This window comes from Gymnoscopelus braueri, assembly GCF_963280865.1.
Source record: "Gymnoscopelus braueri genome assembly, chromosome: 7".
Classification (NCBI taxonomy): domain Eukaryota; kingdom Metazoa; phylum Chordata; class Actinopteri; order Myctophiformes; family Myctophidae; genus Gymnoscopelus; species Gymnoscopelus braueri.
The window spans coordinates 11,796,826-11,812,106 of NC_137608.1; the positions used below are offsets into that span (position 1 = coordinate 11,796,826).

Consider the following 15,281-nt stretch of genomic DNA (forward strand, 5'->3'; position numbering starts at 1 on the left):
TTGGGATACCAACTTTCAATTAGCTGACATTGAACCCCACTCTGAGTTTAACAGCAGTGATATATCACCAGTGTGCCCTGGTAGTGCAGATATTCACTCTTATCTAATCTATCTATGATCAACAAATCAACACAACTATATTGTGATGTGTTAAAAGTTGTTCTTTAGCATAATAATAATAATCGTATAATCGTCCTTAATGAAAAAAAAACATACATTTCTATGAGAAAATTTATCTTTTGAGGATCCAGGGGGCGGCCATCTTGAAAATAGAAATGTAAAGTGGCTGGGAGTGTTTTCTTGTCAAGCAACCCTTAGAGACTGCTCATGCCAAATTTAATGCTTGTATCACCAAATAAACCATTATATAACTTAATTGCTCCACTAAAGTGTTGGCCATCTTGAAAAATGGCCGCCATCTTGAAATTTCAAGTAGCTGTGGGTGGACTATTGTCAAGTGACCCACAGAGACTGCTCATGCCAATGTTCATGCTTGTATCACCAAATAAACCATTATATAACTTAATTGCTCCACTAAAGTGTTGGCCATCTTGAAAAATGGCCGCCATCTTGAAATTTCAAGTAGCTGTGGGTGGCCTATTGTCAAGTGACCCACAGAGACTGCTCATGCCAATTTTCATGCTTGTATCACCAAATAAACCATCATATCACTTAACTGCCCACTAAGATGTCGGCCATCTTGAAAAATGGCCGCCATCTTTGATTTTCAAGTGGCTCGATTAAAAAAATCGATAAATGACCTCTAAAGATGATCTGTACCAAGTTTCACGCTTGTATCACCAAGTGAACGATTCTCCCAAAATATTGCTTTTATCCGCTGCACTATGATGGAGAGGCCGAGAGACACTATATTTCCACACTCACTCCAGGGGGCCACATTGCATACGTTGCTGTCGGGCAGAAACCTCTTATCTCCATATTTTTTCGTAAATGAATACCGTACTTCGTCATTCTAGTATGTCACACAAAAATAGCTGATCTACAAGCTCAGTTTTGAGCTTGTAGATCTGCTATTTTTGCTATTTTGGAATTGGAATCCTGAAAAGTAACATTTCTATTAAATTTCAAATGCATTTAGTTATACTTAAGTTTGTGAACTTTAGGAACTTAAATACAAATACATTGGACATAAAAAAGTAATTAAGCTACTAATATAGACTGAAGTAATTAAAGCGGGTCATGTTTGCATGTTTGGAGTTGTAACAGCTGAAATCAATATATCAGTATTCCGATATTAACCTAAGGGCCGCATTAAGTGAAGGTGAGGGATGTGCGGATGTGGCCCCCGGGCCGCAAGTTGCCCATGTGAGTTATAATATATTGTCTCAGAAACCCATAGCTGCAGATTGTTATAAAAATAGTTGATCTACATGCTAGACGAATCTGTGATCTACATGCTAGACGAATCTGTGATCTACATGCTAGACGAATCTACAATGTATTTTTGTGCAAAACCATTGTAGGATGGAGTATAAAACAGCGCTAGTGGTTAACTGGGTTACATTTATTTGTACCTGCCATTCACATGAATACTCTTGTCAACACTGAGGATTCCCGGTGAAATCACAACATCCTGAGTTCAGATCCCACACAGGATTCAAATGCTTGTCACATTTTCTTTACGTCTAAACTGTTCAATAAAGAAATGCCTTGAACATTATCTTTAAAAATGACTATTTCCAAAATGCTGTTTATCCATTTCATGTATATTTGTCTTGTTATCTGACTTTGTTTCCTTTGTCTCTTTCTATATTCTACAACTATTTGTTTCTATATTTTGTCTTTTAACTGCAAAACATTTGGAGCTTGTCCAACAAAATATTTTACCCACTCTTTTACACCTGTAAACTTGTGATGTGACAATAAAGTTGAAGTTGTAACCTGAAGCTCATAATTTATTTTGATAAACAAGAACTTATGGTACAAGATGTATGGTGGTATATGGTATAAACTGTAACACTCTCATGAATCTTTCAACAAGACTTGTTTGCACAGAAGGGCAACAAATGTATTCAACATATTCCCATTAAAAACCTTTATTGATATGTTTATGCCTCTGGTAGCCTACTAGCAGAAACAGCATGGTCACTGGCATGGTCACTGGCAGCCATGTTGATCCCCACAGGTCACAGGCCATTGCTGTAACCACCATTGATTCTACTGATACTGTTACTATGGTGATATGGAGGACTTTCCAGCGTATTGGCAGTGTTTAGAGAAGGTAACTACTGTAAAAAAAAGGCTGCCACATTCACTTGAGGGTAGGTGCAGGACCAATGGAAATCACAGGCAAAACAAAAATAAGTCTGCACACTGTGGCTTACAGATCTCCCGGTCAACAGCTTTATTGATTAACAACTTTTCAATCGAAATGCTAATCAATAAAGCTTTTGACTAGGAGTTCTGTTAGCCACAGTGTGCAGACTATTATTTTTGGTTTAACTGTTTCACTGCCATCAAATAAAACTCCACAAGCAGATGTTGAGAATTCTTTCAGTTGAAAACACAAAATTCTTGTTGACTGAAAGGGTTGTGTAATGAACGAATAATAAATGAGCCTCAACTCATCCGACACTCCTTTCCTGTACCAGTCAAAGCAAGGTTTCCACATAATGTAGCTTTTGTCAGGTTTCTGTGTTCATAAATGGTGATTAAACTGTCCATGTTAACAGAAATATGCAGATATCAATCTTTAGGAATCACTGTCCCTTCAAAGGTCCCGTGACATCACTGGTTATATGGAGGTTTAGGAACTGGCCCTTTACAGAGGCCCTTTATAAGAGGGTCAGCTGTTGTCTTTGGGTTTGGAGAAGGAGCCCAGCTGTTTGGTGTTGATGTCTCTGAGCTGATCCAGCTGCCTCTGTCCACGGCGGTACAGGTACTCGATGTGCATGACATCCGTCTTCTTGATACGAGAGTTCTCCCGGAACTCGTCCCTGATCCGCGGTACGAAGCCTGGTTTGTCCCGACCGGCGCGGAGGAACTGCCGGTACAAAGCCAGAACATTTTTCTGCAGCTTACTGTGACGCGCCATGGCTTTAATAAACAACACTGATGTTTTTATTTGTGAGACACAGACAGTAGGTCAGCTGAGAGAAAGAGAGACAGTATATGAGATACAGACAGTAGGAAGGCTCAGAGGGAGACAGTGTAGGAGGGAGTCTCTGTGATGTATGAAGTTCCTATAAGGTCCACAAATGACAGTTACTGGTTCCAGGCTGAAGAACCAGAGGCACAGTGGGAGGAAGATCAGTGATTTGCTTATCCAGAGTCAGTTATGTGTAGGACAGGTCAGTATGTCTCCTAAAAAATAAATTAAAAAAATGGCAATTTGTTAATCCCATATATCAGATATAGGAGAGCTACTGTTCCTCCAGACTAGACTAGAGAATCATTATTATACCAAAGGTGGACCATGTCAGTGACTTTATATCATGAGCTAAATGCAAATCACACCAATGACAATACTATTGATACAGACTCATGAATTAATATGCAATGTATGAACGAGTATTTGAAACATGTATCAAAACATTTCTTTCTCCCTTTCTCCATATCAATTAATCTATCTAATGCAGGGGTCTTCAACAGGGGGTCCGGGACCCCTAGAGGGTCCTCAGAGTTACTACAGGGGGGCCAACAAATCCTTGTGTGATATAGTAACTTCATTATTATTATTATTTTACACAACACTGATGATAGTGCTGTCAAACAAGTCCATGAAGCCATATATCTAAAGGTTTAATCTGCAACACAATGTTATACAGCATGTAGTGGGGGTCCCTGCTTCATCTCTGTCTCAGCTAAGAGGTCCTTGGCCTGAAAACGTTGAAGACCCCTGATATGATGTAATTGTTGTACATGCATAAGTCGTGATATTATATATATATAATAGTATATTACATGATTATGAAACTAAGTATAACATGAAATAGCAGTGAAGAGAGACAAGGCAGACCTGTTTGAGTGTCACGTTGTTCAGCTCTGACGTTGATGGATGGTCTCTCCTCTGTCAAACTCCATCAAACCACACTAACAAAAACAATGTGTTTTTAACGTTCTAATGCTGGTTTAATATGAACATTGTGTTCCATATCATATCTCCATTTGAATGACCTCTCCATGCATGTTATGACAGAGAACAGTTCTTCTTCTCCTTCTGTTTCTTCTTCTTCTTCTTCTCTTAGTTTATCGGCTGATCGCAACCTACTACAGCATACCGCCACCTACTGTACAAGAGTGTGTGACGTCATGTCATGCCAGCAATGCACACCAACCTCGCGTCACCAGTCTTTCCACCTAGGAGGAAATGCACACAGAGAACAGTTGTGTCAAGTTAACCATAGCAAACCTACTATGAGACCGGAAATAAAACTTCAAAATAAAGTTTAAATTGGACGCTTTTTGATGCGTCCTGGGAGATCTCGACCCATGGCCATTGTGAGCTTGTAGATCTATTTTCAAATGGCCAAAGGGGTTAGGGTGTTTTGTCATAATAATACAAATCTACAAAGTAACTAGTTACTAAAGTTTTCATATAATTGTAGTGGCGTAAAAGTACAATATTTGTCTCTGAGATGAAGGGGAGTAGAAGTAAAAGTATTGACAATTGTAAATACTGATTACTGAAGAAAGTAAAAATACCTCAAAATTGTACTTAAGTACAGTACTTGAGTACATGTACTTAGTTACTTTACAACACTGAATATTATACATATTACATTTCACTGACTACTACAAAAACAAATAAATGCTCCCTAAGGCTGGAAACCTAAAATACTTTTAGTTTGACACACAGGAAGTGGAGACTAAAATGATTTTTAATTTGACACACAGGAAGTGGAGCAGTTGTTGTCAAAACAAACCAACATGGCGGCCTGTCAGTCATATAGCTGTCAGTCTGAGTCTGGTTGATAAGTGGACGGATTTCATTAACACCTAAAGGTTTGACTGACATGTATTTATATGCACTATGCAGTGCACGTTTATGTTCACAAAATGTTGTTTAGAGTCAGCGAAGCTTTGCTAAGTGGTTCATGTTGGTTAATATTCTCAACAGATTAACAGACCAGGGTCAAGTCAACTAATAGCCTTAACGATCAGCTAAAGTCAAATAGTTTACAGCAGGGGTTGGCAACCTTTTTGACATGAAGTGCCATGTTTTTATTTTCTTGATAGTCAGTCAACATAACGTTGAATTATGACGCCACATCAAAATTAAATATTTCCAACTTGATTTGTATTGGCCATATACATTTGTTCTATTTTTATTTAGAAATTATCTGGACATTGTATATTCAGAGCAATAACCCGCAATAGCCCACCCTCTCCCAGACTCCCTCCCCAGTCAGAGTTCAGAGTTTGTATGAATGTAGAATTATGTGCAGGAAGTAATTTTCATACAAATGTGAGGAGACTCAATTTAATTGACTACATTATTTTGAATATTTTATATTAAAAAAGTAATCTTCTCTCTCACACTTATGCCAGTGTGCCAGTGATCACCCTCCCCTGTGCCAATTTTGGCACCCGTGCCTAAGGTTGCCTACCCCTGGTTTACAGGGTGATGGTCCTCTGATTCTCTGATATATATATCTGAATGAATGGATGGTTTATTTTCGGTCTTTGTTTACAACAAATCAAAACACACTTGTGTGGACTTAAAAACAAAAAATCATCATCACAAATGTACCTACATATCCAACCAACTCACACACAAAATCTTGTAGATCTTGTAGATCTGCTATTTTTGAGAACCACTGTTCTAAATCCTAAATAGTTTTGTGAAAAACGTATGTTACTATATATACTGCTCAAAGAAATGTAGGGAACACTTTGATCCCTTAATTATTTTGAGTTTTCATGAACTGTGTACATACTGCTAACAAAAACTGCTCAAAAGAATTAAGGGATCAAAGTGTTCCCTTAATTATTTTGAGTAGTGTGTGTGTGTGTGTGTGTGTGTGTGTGTGTGTGTGTGTGTGTGTGTGTGTGTGTGTGTGTGTGTGTGTGTGTGTGTGTGTGTGTGTGTGTGTGTGTGTGTGTGTGTGTGTGTGTGTGTGTGTGTGTGTGTGTGTGACTAACACATCGCCTCTGCCTCTAATCATGAAACTGGAGGCAGTCAGAATAATAGCATTGGCCAAGGTACAACATCTTTTCTCCAATGTACATGTTCCACGAAAATCACTACGTGATTTGACTGACAAAACTGTGCACTTAGTGAGACAATGGACTGGTCTTAACACACACACAACACGTGACATTATATTTCACAGTAAACGTGAGGGTGGTTTGGGTGTTCCCAATTTTGAATGGACATATATTGCTACGAGGCTCTCCCACTTGTTAAATATGCTGAACAACGATGACCAGTATGTGAGAGAGCTTGCACGTTCATCTCTATTTCTGGACCTAAAACGACGTAAGGTCCCCCTGGCATGTGGCTCGGATCCTTGCTTCCTAGGCTTCAGGAGGAAACCTAGTGGAAAGCTAGACAGTCGCTCTCCCGGCTTCGGTGTGTGGTCAGACTGGCCGGACTTAAACGATCTGTGCTGTTGGGCTGATGTTACCTTGAAGTGGGTAGGGTCTAACTCAGAGGCGATGGCTGTCTCGGAGGACTTTATATCTGACCCCAGTATCTCTGTCAGAGCATCTATGACTGTGTGTGGAACAGAACACCAACTCCCACTGACTAATGCCCGAGGTCGCCTCTTATGGGCACAACAGCAAAGGCAGCGGCAGCATTGGACTGAACTGAGGTTGCAAGGGAAGACTGCATGTCTCCCCGCTGCGGACCATTCTGTCTCGCACTCTGTGCTAAAAAATGTTGCTTTAGACGAATGCATTATTATCTTTACTCTGAAAGCGAGGTTGCAGGTTTTACCATCTAAACTTAACCTCTCCATCTGGTTTCCAGGCAACCATGCTCCTCACTGTATACATCATGGTCATGAACAAATAGCTGAAACCATGTCCCACATCTTAAATGGGTGCCATGTATACAGGGGACTCTACATAAGTAGGCATGACAGAATAGTGGATTTGATATCTAAAGATATCACTTCTATTTTCAGGTCCTCCATCATGCTGTATAAGCATTCTACTGTGAAGCCGAGCATGTTTAACCTGTGTAACGATGATTCTGTGTTCTCCAACATTTCAGCTAACACCCCTGATGTCATTGTTGTTAATGAAAACCATAGGGAGGTGTTCATTCTCGAGGTCGGCTGTACTTTTGATTACAGCTTAGAGGAAGCCTTCCTAACCAAAGTGCTAAAATATCATCAGCTAGAGCAGACCATCTCTCAGCTAGGCTACAGATGTAAACTTTTGGTTTTTATCTTTGGTAGTGTAGGGCACGTGCACAAGTTGGTTGTAAGGGGCCTGCAAATGACCGGCCTCTCCAAAAGGAGGGCTAAACAATTAGCAAGGTACTGCTCAATATCAGCTATTATAGGAAGCCGCTCAATTTGGAGGAGGCGTTGCTTCCTTTACCCATGATTGTTGTCCGCTGTGTTTGACAAGTATGCCATCTTTTGTTTTGTATGTAACGTTGCTCTGCTTTACATGCGCTTTGTAACTAACTGTTTTCCCTTCATCTGACTGCACTGGCAGTGTTTATGTCTTTTGTACATCCTGTACTTCTCATTATGTGGACATAAATAAATATTTCAAATGTGTGTGTGTGTGTGTGTGTGTGTATATGTAATGTATATATATATATATATATATATATATATATATATATATATATATATATATATATATATATATATATATAGCTCAGCTAAAATCTAAAATGACATAGATGCTTTTCCGGCTTTAAGACTGGTTGTACTAAGCAGCTCCAGAGACCAACATTAAGACTGGTCGTACTGGACAGGTGTTAATGTGAATGTAACTAACTAATGTGTGTGTCATGTTAAAAGAACCATCAACTCAATCAGTGTTGTTCACTCCTATGTTATCCAGCGTCCTCCAAGAGTGTGTGTCCATCCATCCGTAACCCCTGACCTCTCCTCCTCCAGTCCAGTCAGCACTCAGCCATCATGCAGGTGGAAGAGAAGGAGGTGGAGGAGCAGATGGGTCGGCTGTTGAGCGGCGAGGGGTTAGAGCTCACGCTGTTGGACGTGGTCCCTGAGCAGGCCAGACCAGTGGCTCTGAGGAAGACCGTCTCCTACATCGTCTGTGCCGTCATCTTCAACGATAAGGTCAGGAGAACGTAACGTGTGTGTTTGTGTGTTTGTTGGGCTGTCCCTATTTTGAAATTTTACCTGACGATTAATTGTCACTCAAATAATTGCGATTATTTAATTGTGTTTCTGTCGTTGTCCATTTGGCTTTTAGCCTTCGTAAACAAAAGTTGCACAGGGCAGGCATGACAAATAACACATATTTAATTACTTCACACTTAAGAATAAACATTAATAGCGGAAATAGCCGATCTACAAGCTCAAAACGCGTGAGCTTTTAGATCGGCTATTTACACTATTTTTGACATATTTTGAAAATATGAACATTTTTAGCATGGAAATAAACTGCACCTAATGCACAATCACAGTCACATTGTACAACACAAAGTGTTCTGTTGCCACGTTTTCAGTCGTATTGGACACTGTCTGTGTTTCTAATGATTGATAGACAGTAAAAGACAGAAATACAAGATTCACGAGGAAGCATTTCCCCCCCCCAAAATGGACTACAAAGGCTGATGCATAGAAATGACATCATAGGCTGACGCATAGAAATGACATCATTTACTATCACAGTTTAGAAATGCCAATATCCATCAGCTGGCTTGTTAAATACTAAGATCTTATCATAAAAGCATCCAGTATGGCAGAAACGCTTTCTGAATAATAAAGTGTGCAAACATCCCGGAGGAAAGCACTGCACCAACTTGCAGCAGTTCACTATTAATTACATTTTCACTGTCATGTGGCTTTGTAAAATATGCTAATCTTGTATCTTATTCATAGCACGTGTATTTAAACTAATGCAAAATGCTTCATGAAAGTTCAAGTTTTAACCGATTTGTATTGTAATGCAGAATTGCAGAAAGTGCCCTATGTGGAAATGAGTCTGTGATTTAAAATATTTAAAATGCAACCAGCAGATGGCGTAGGTCTGCACTTTCCCTCTAAGTTGGATTTGATTTGATTTGATGAACCACTAGCATCCCTGTTCTAAACGTATTTGTAATGGTGACAGCCCTAGTTGTGTCAGGACCTTTAGTGTTGTTACATTATGCATGTGCATTCATCTTACTGCAAGATACTGGCTCTATGAAATGATCCTGTAATGAGTACGGCACGTTTGTGTGTTCCATCAGGAGGAGGTGTTGATGGTACAAGAGGCGAAGCAGGAGTGCCACAAACAGTGGTACCTCCCTGCTGGGAGGATGGAGGGAGGAGAGAGCATTGAGGAGGCCCTGAGGAGAGAGGTGAGACTAGGAGGTGCAGCAACAACAAGGACACTTTACAGGACGCATACAGTAGAAACACATGGGATGTGACCTTTCCTTTCCTTGATCCATGACTGACACAATGTGATGTGACGCATTGTGAGCTTGTAGATCAGCTATTTTCAAAAGATTTGTATACATTTTATACATTTGAAAGCTTTTGAAATGGGACATACTGCACGATGAGTACTTGTAACAGAGTATTTCTACATTGCAGTATTGATACTTTTACTTAAGTAAAGCAATTGAGTACTTTTTCCACCACTGGTATTCAAGATTCATGATAATATTTAAAGAAGCTTTACTGTTTGTCAGGTGAAAGAGGAGGCGGGGTTTGACTGTCAACCAATCACATTGCTGCTGATCCAGGAACAGGGACCTCAGTGGATCAGATTCATCTTCCTGGTCAAGGTCACAGGTCAGAGGGCACACATAACATACACATTTGGTCATGATTGTAATTATTTTGTCTTTTTGGTTAGTACATAATTCCATAGGTGTTATTTTATAGTTTTGATATCTTGAATGAGTAGGTGTGTCTAAACTTGGCACTGTATGTATTCTGGATACATATATTGGCTATAATATATTTGAATTGCGTATTATGTATTCTGGGTATATGTAGTAATGTATATTGGGATAAAGTTGACAGTTTACAGTTTAGGCGCTCTTAATCCAGAGCGACTTACAGTAAGCAAGGACACAAGTAATACATCATAATATATCAATAATACATCAAATGCATAGAAATAGTAATCTAATAATAAAGTAAAACATAAGTAAACCAATAATCTAATAATAACTAATACATACGTAAACCAAGATTAGGTAGAAGATTGGGAGTGAGTCTGCAGTTCTAATTGCATCCATAGTTTGGGAGTCAGAAGGGAGAATCTGAATCTGGGACGTGTGGAGTGTTGTCCCGGATGTTTTAGCGAAGGTTCTGACAGCTTCCCTGTGTTGGCTGATCTGAGAGAGCGGTGTCATAAAGTGTGTCATTAGACTTGAATCTTTAATAAAAATATCCTCCATTCACTAGAATATGTTTGCTTTTGTGAAAGTTTCAACTGCGTACAATCTGTTAGTGTTAACACATAACTTTCTCTCACTCTGTCTGACTGTAGGTGGGAGTCTGAAAACTCCACAAGAGGCTGATCAGGAGTCTCTACAGGCAGCCTGGTGGGACAGAACGTCTCCCCTGTCTCTCAGAGGACGAGACATCCTTCCACTCATTGACACTGGACTCAAGTATGAACAATGATGGTTTATGACACTATAGAGAGAGAGAGAGAGAGATAGGGACAGGTGGGCTGTCAAATCTTGTGTGTAAACAAACAAAAAACATTTAATTTACACAACAGTGCTTTTAAACAGATCTATGAATCCATCAAAGCTGCTGCATCACAGGCAACCCATACTGTAGGTACTTAGAATTAAAACCTGTGGAATGCTTAATACGGCGAGCTACGTAGTTTTGAAGTTGAATGGAAGGCTTTAAAAATGTATGAGACACTTTTACTTCTCTCAGCTAAGGGGCCTTGTCCTGGAAAACGTTGCATTAACTTGCAGATCGACTACTCAATTAATCAGTTAATCATTACACCATAATTATTTGTAAGAATACATACAGTATGCTAATAATACTGCTAAGCTACCCCCAGGATAAATGGTAATCACAATTGTATCATTAACACTTTAGTTGAAATAGACCCTCACTGAACAAGACGTTCTGGCATATCTCTCTCTATTTTTGAAGTGTCAACTCTCCTCCACATCTTTATCTGTTCATCTGGATGTGGTTTCTGAGAGGAAGTGGTTGTAAACACACCACCTATCTAGTGCATATGAAATGGAAAATCCAACGCAACACATAGTAAACCATACCTGACAAACAGGCCTATGTATAGAGTCAGTGAAAAGACAAGTGTTATAATCCTGCAGTGTGTGTGTGTGTGTTTATAGGTACCGTCAGTCGGCCTGGCATCCCACCACCATGCCTATAGACATGCCCTGTCCACACGTTTCCCAGAGAATGATCATGACCTTCACCAACTCACAGCAGGAGCTGTGGGTACTGCTGGTCACAGGTACAACGCCTCCCCTCAACCACAGCACCCATGATGGCCTGTAGATTATTTTGTATTTGTATCGGTCTAATGTCCTGGAGCCATTTTAGAAGGACACAGATGACATCCAATGACATTCAATTACTTTGGAAAGCCAAAGGATTTTCCGGTCTCTGAACAGTATACACTTGCCCACCTACGCTATATCCGCAAACCAAGCTCACTTTGAATTGGTGATGCCATTTTCCAAGGACGTTGGGCCGATATATCAGTCTGGCTCTAGATTTGTTCACTTCTTGTACTCATAACATTATTACATTACAGTCACATCAAATAAAGATCCAATAAAACGTACAAATATTTTACAACAAGCTCGTACAAATAATTGACAACAAGTAGGCAAGGCTAAGAGGAAGGGTCAGGGTAGTGTTTCCTGAAGAGGTGGGTTTTCAGCCTGCGGCGAAAGATGGGCAGTGACTCTGTTTCCCTGACATCAGTGGGGAGTTCATTCCACCACTGGGGCCAGAACAGAGAAAACTCTCATCATACATGCTTGTAAAACTGTTAATGTGTTTGTTTTGAAGCTCCGTCGGCTCACCTGCCGGCAGCCGCCGCAGTGAGGACCCACACGGTGACCTGGGCTGCTAGCATGGTGCTGCAGGAAGCCACGCCCAGCTGCTACCACGACTATGACCTCTGCACTCTGGGCGTGCTCAGCGTGCAGCATAACGGAAGGCTAACGGGCATGACGGACGGCGTGTGTCTCAACACGCTGGTCGCTTTGGTAGAAGACCGCCCCCAACGCAAAGAGGACGGAGAGCGCATGGAGCCGGCGCAAAACGCCCCTCCGCCCCTGGAAAACCCCCGTTACCGCTGGTACAGAGTACAGAACGACACACTGAGACAGGATATTCTGGAACGAATCAAGAAGAAGTCCATTTTGCCTGTCCACAGTCTGTACTGACTACATGTACAAAACAAAATCCTATCACATTGTTAGCATTTTGAAAAATAGGACTCATGTTGAGGAATTGTCTGATTTAACTGTTGAGTTTGTGAAAATGAACCTTTTTGTGAAAGGGACAGATTGTGTCATTTAAGCGTTTTAGGGCTCAGTCACGCATGCGCTTCAGCCAATGCATCTGCAACGCACGCCAAGGCGTCATGTTGTCTTGCAGGGCTGTGGGAAGTGTTGGTAGGAGTGCCGGTTTTGTGGTTTGTAGTTGTTTGAAGTGAACGGGGAAGCTGCTGCGTCTGACGCATCTGAAGCTCATAGTGGCCCCGTAAAGAACCTTGGCCAGCACTCCAAACGAACTACACACCGGAAGATCGGCACTCAAGCTAGCAATGCTTACAACAACCTGCAAGACATCATGGGAAATGTTATTGAAATCCACACATCCAACAGCGCTCGGGTGGTGCAGTGGCAAAGTCCCTGCCCACCACCACAGAGGTTGTGGGTTCAAATCCACCGTGGTGCGTCCGGCTTTGTCGGGCGTCTATGCGAACACAATTGGCCCGTGTTCGGGGGAGGGAAGCCGGGGCATGGAGGCTGATATTGGTCATTGCATGTACTCCTACAGGCTGGAGCGGCACCTGTCAGCAGGGAGTGTTGGGCGGGAGGAGTAGTCCTCCCGGTGGGGGCTCCTCACTGGCAGGTGAATCAGTAGGATACAACAGCAGTGACAACACACACAAATGTGTGTGGGAGGAATTAATTGGCATAACGGCAAAATTGGGGAGAAAAAGGGGGTAAAATGAATTGGCCAGTCAAAAAAAAAAGAAACAAATTGACACATTCGATGCATGGGCTTGCGTTTCAGATGCTTTGACTACAACGTGTCTGAAGACTACAGTGTGTGACCGGGCCTTCAGTGGTAAGGACTTTTGTTAATTAGAGAAGAGTATAACTCTGACTTACTATCTGTTAATTTTGGGAATGTAACCGATGGTTTAATTTGCTCTTTTAGGGAATACTATACACTGTATGTTATGGATCTCCAATGGTCTTGTAAAACTAGCCATGTTGCTTTTTTTACTCATTTACTTTGCTTTAACAAATGGGGGATGTCAAATGCATGGCAGACGGCTAACTCACCTGAACCCCAACACATAGCCATTATCCAGCATGCCAAAGTTTTACGAGCCTAGTTACAGTATATAGTGGTTTCAGTAACACCTTAACCTTTACAAGGCATACACTACTGTACTGTCATCAATGTGAAAAGTAGCTCTGTGATTGGAGCCATTCACAGCAACTTTATCAAAGCTACCGTATACTCCCTTCTCTTCAAATCGTATAAATCTCATGCTTTTTCCAAAGGATTTCCAAGGAGAACTTAATATTTTGTATAATTTCAATGTTTATTTACTGTGTACTCTGTACCTATTTGATAGATGATGGTTATACTATGCAGATAAACAGTATGTTGGTTACTTATTCACATGTTATTTAGACACCTGTTATCTTTGTAACACTTAATCGTTTTTCTTTGCACTCTATTGATGTGACCTTTTACCCTGTTGTTTGTTAACTAGGATTCATGACATTTTATCTGATCTTGCACTTGTCCACACCAATGCAACTTCCTTGCAACTGCAACCATTATCCCCCATATGGCACCGTTCTGCAACTGCTCTGTCCAGACCGCTATATTTCTTGCAACTGGTTGTAAGTTGCCACATTGGTGTGGACTGGCCTTTAGTTGCTCTCTGGATAAGAGTGTCTGCTAAATGACTAAATTGCAAATTGTGATACATACCTCATATATAAATGATATATATATATACTGTACTGTTTAGCTGGGGGGCATCACACTGCTAGTCACATGATGCTGTCTTACTATGTTGTCTTCATTCACAATTACCTATTAGGGCATTAATAGGTACCATGGTGATAGGATGAATCCTTCCAAATGAGACAGAGACTACATCATCCATCCATCCATCCATCTTCAACCGCTTATCCGGAGTCGGGTCGCGGGGGCAACAGTTCCAGCAGAGAGCTCCATACCTTCCTCTCCTGAGCAACATTAGCAACTTCCTCCTGGGGGATCCCGAGGCGTTCCCAGGCCAGTGTGGAGATGTAATCCGCCCATCTGGTCCTTGGTCTGCCCCGGGGTCTCCTCCCAGTGGGACGTGCAGCGAGGACCTCCCTAGGGAGACGCTCGGGAGGCATCCGTACTAGATGCCCGAACCACCTAAGCTGGCTCCTTTCCAAGCGAAGGAGCAGCGACTCTACTCCGAGTCTCTCCCGGGTGACCGAACTTCTCACCCTATCTCTAAGGGAGATGCCAGCCACCCGTCTGAGAAAACTCATTTCGGCCGCTTGTACCCGCGACCTTATTCTTTCGGTCATGACCCACACTTCATGACCATAGGTGAGAGTAGGAACGAAGATTGCTCGGAAGACCGAGAGCTTTGCCTTCTGGCTCAGCTCTCTTTTCGTCACCACAGTGCGGTACAGCGACTGCAATACCGCTCCTGCTGCTCCGATTCTCCGGCTGATCTCCTGCTCCGTCCTCCCCTCACTCGTGAACAAGACCCCGAGATACTTAAACTCCTTCACCTGGGGCAAAGCCTCATTCCCTACCCGGACTGCACAATCCACCGGTTTCCTGCTGAGGGGATGTATAAATGCATCAAAATATACTGCAACCATAAAGTTTATCAAACTAAAATAGCCATGTTTTGTATTTTGAGTCTTTGAGAGTACAATAAAATACATTTCC

General features: G+C 41.4%; 2 protein-coding genes across 2 annotated transcripts; one reads left to right on the forward strand and one right to left on the reverse strand.

Moving 5' to 3' along the window:
• Nucleotides 1-1,971: 1,971 nt before the first annotated feature.
• sdhaf1 (succinate dehydrogenase complex assembly factor 1) lies at nt 1,972-3,077 on the reverse strand. The gene has a single exon (XM_080432478.1). It carries the CDS (start codon nt 3,053-3,055, stop codon nt 2,807-2,809), a length of 249 nt encoding a protein of 82 aa, XP_080288604.1. The 5' UTR covers nt 3,056-3,077; the 3' UTR covers nt 1,972-2,806.
• Nucleotides 3,078-4,881: 1,804 nt separating this feature from the next.
• On the forward strand, nt 4,882-15,276 carry nudt18 (nudix (nucleoside diphosphate linked moiety X)-type motif 18). The gene is made up of 7 exons (XM_080432710.1): nt 4,882-4,965; nt 7,993-8,231; nt 9,353-9,463; nt 9,800-9,902; nt 10,609-10,732; nt 11,447-11,571; nt 12,135-15,276. Exons 2-7 carry the CDS (start codon nt 8,070-8,072, stop codon nt 12,512-12,514), a joined length of 1,005 nt encoding a protein of 334 aa, XP_080288836.1. The 5' UTR covers nt 4,882-4,965; nt 7,993-8,069; the 3' UTR covers nt 12,515-15,276.
• The last annotated feature ends 5 nt before the right edge of the window (nt 15,277-15,281 follow it).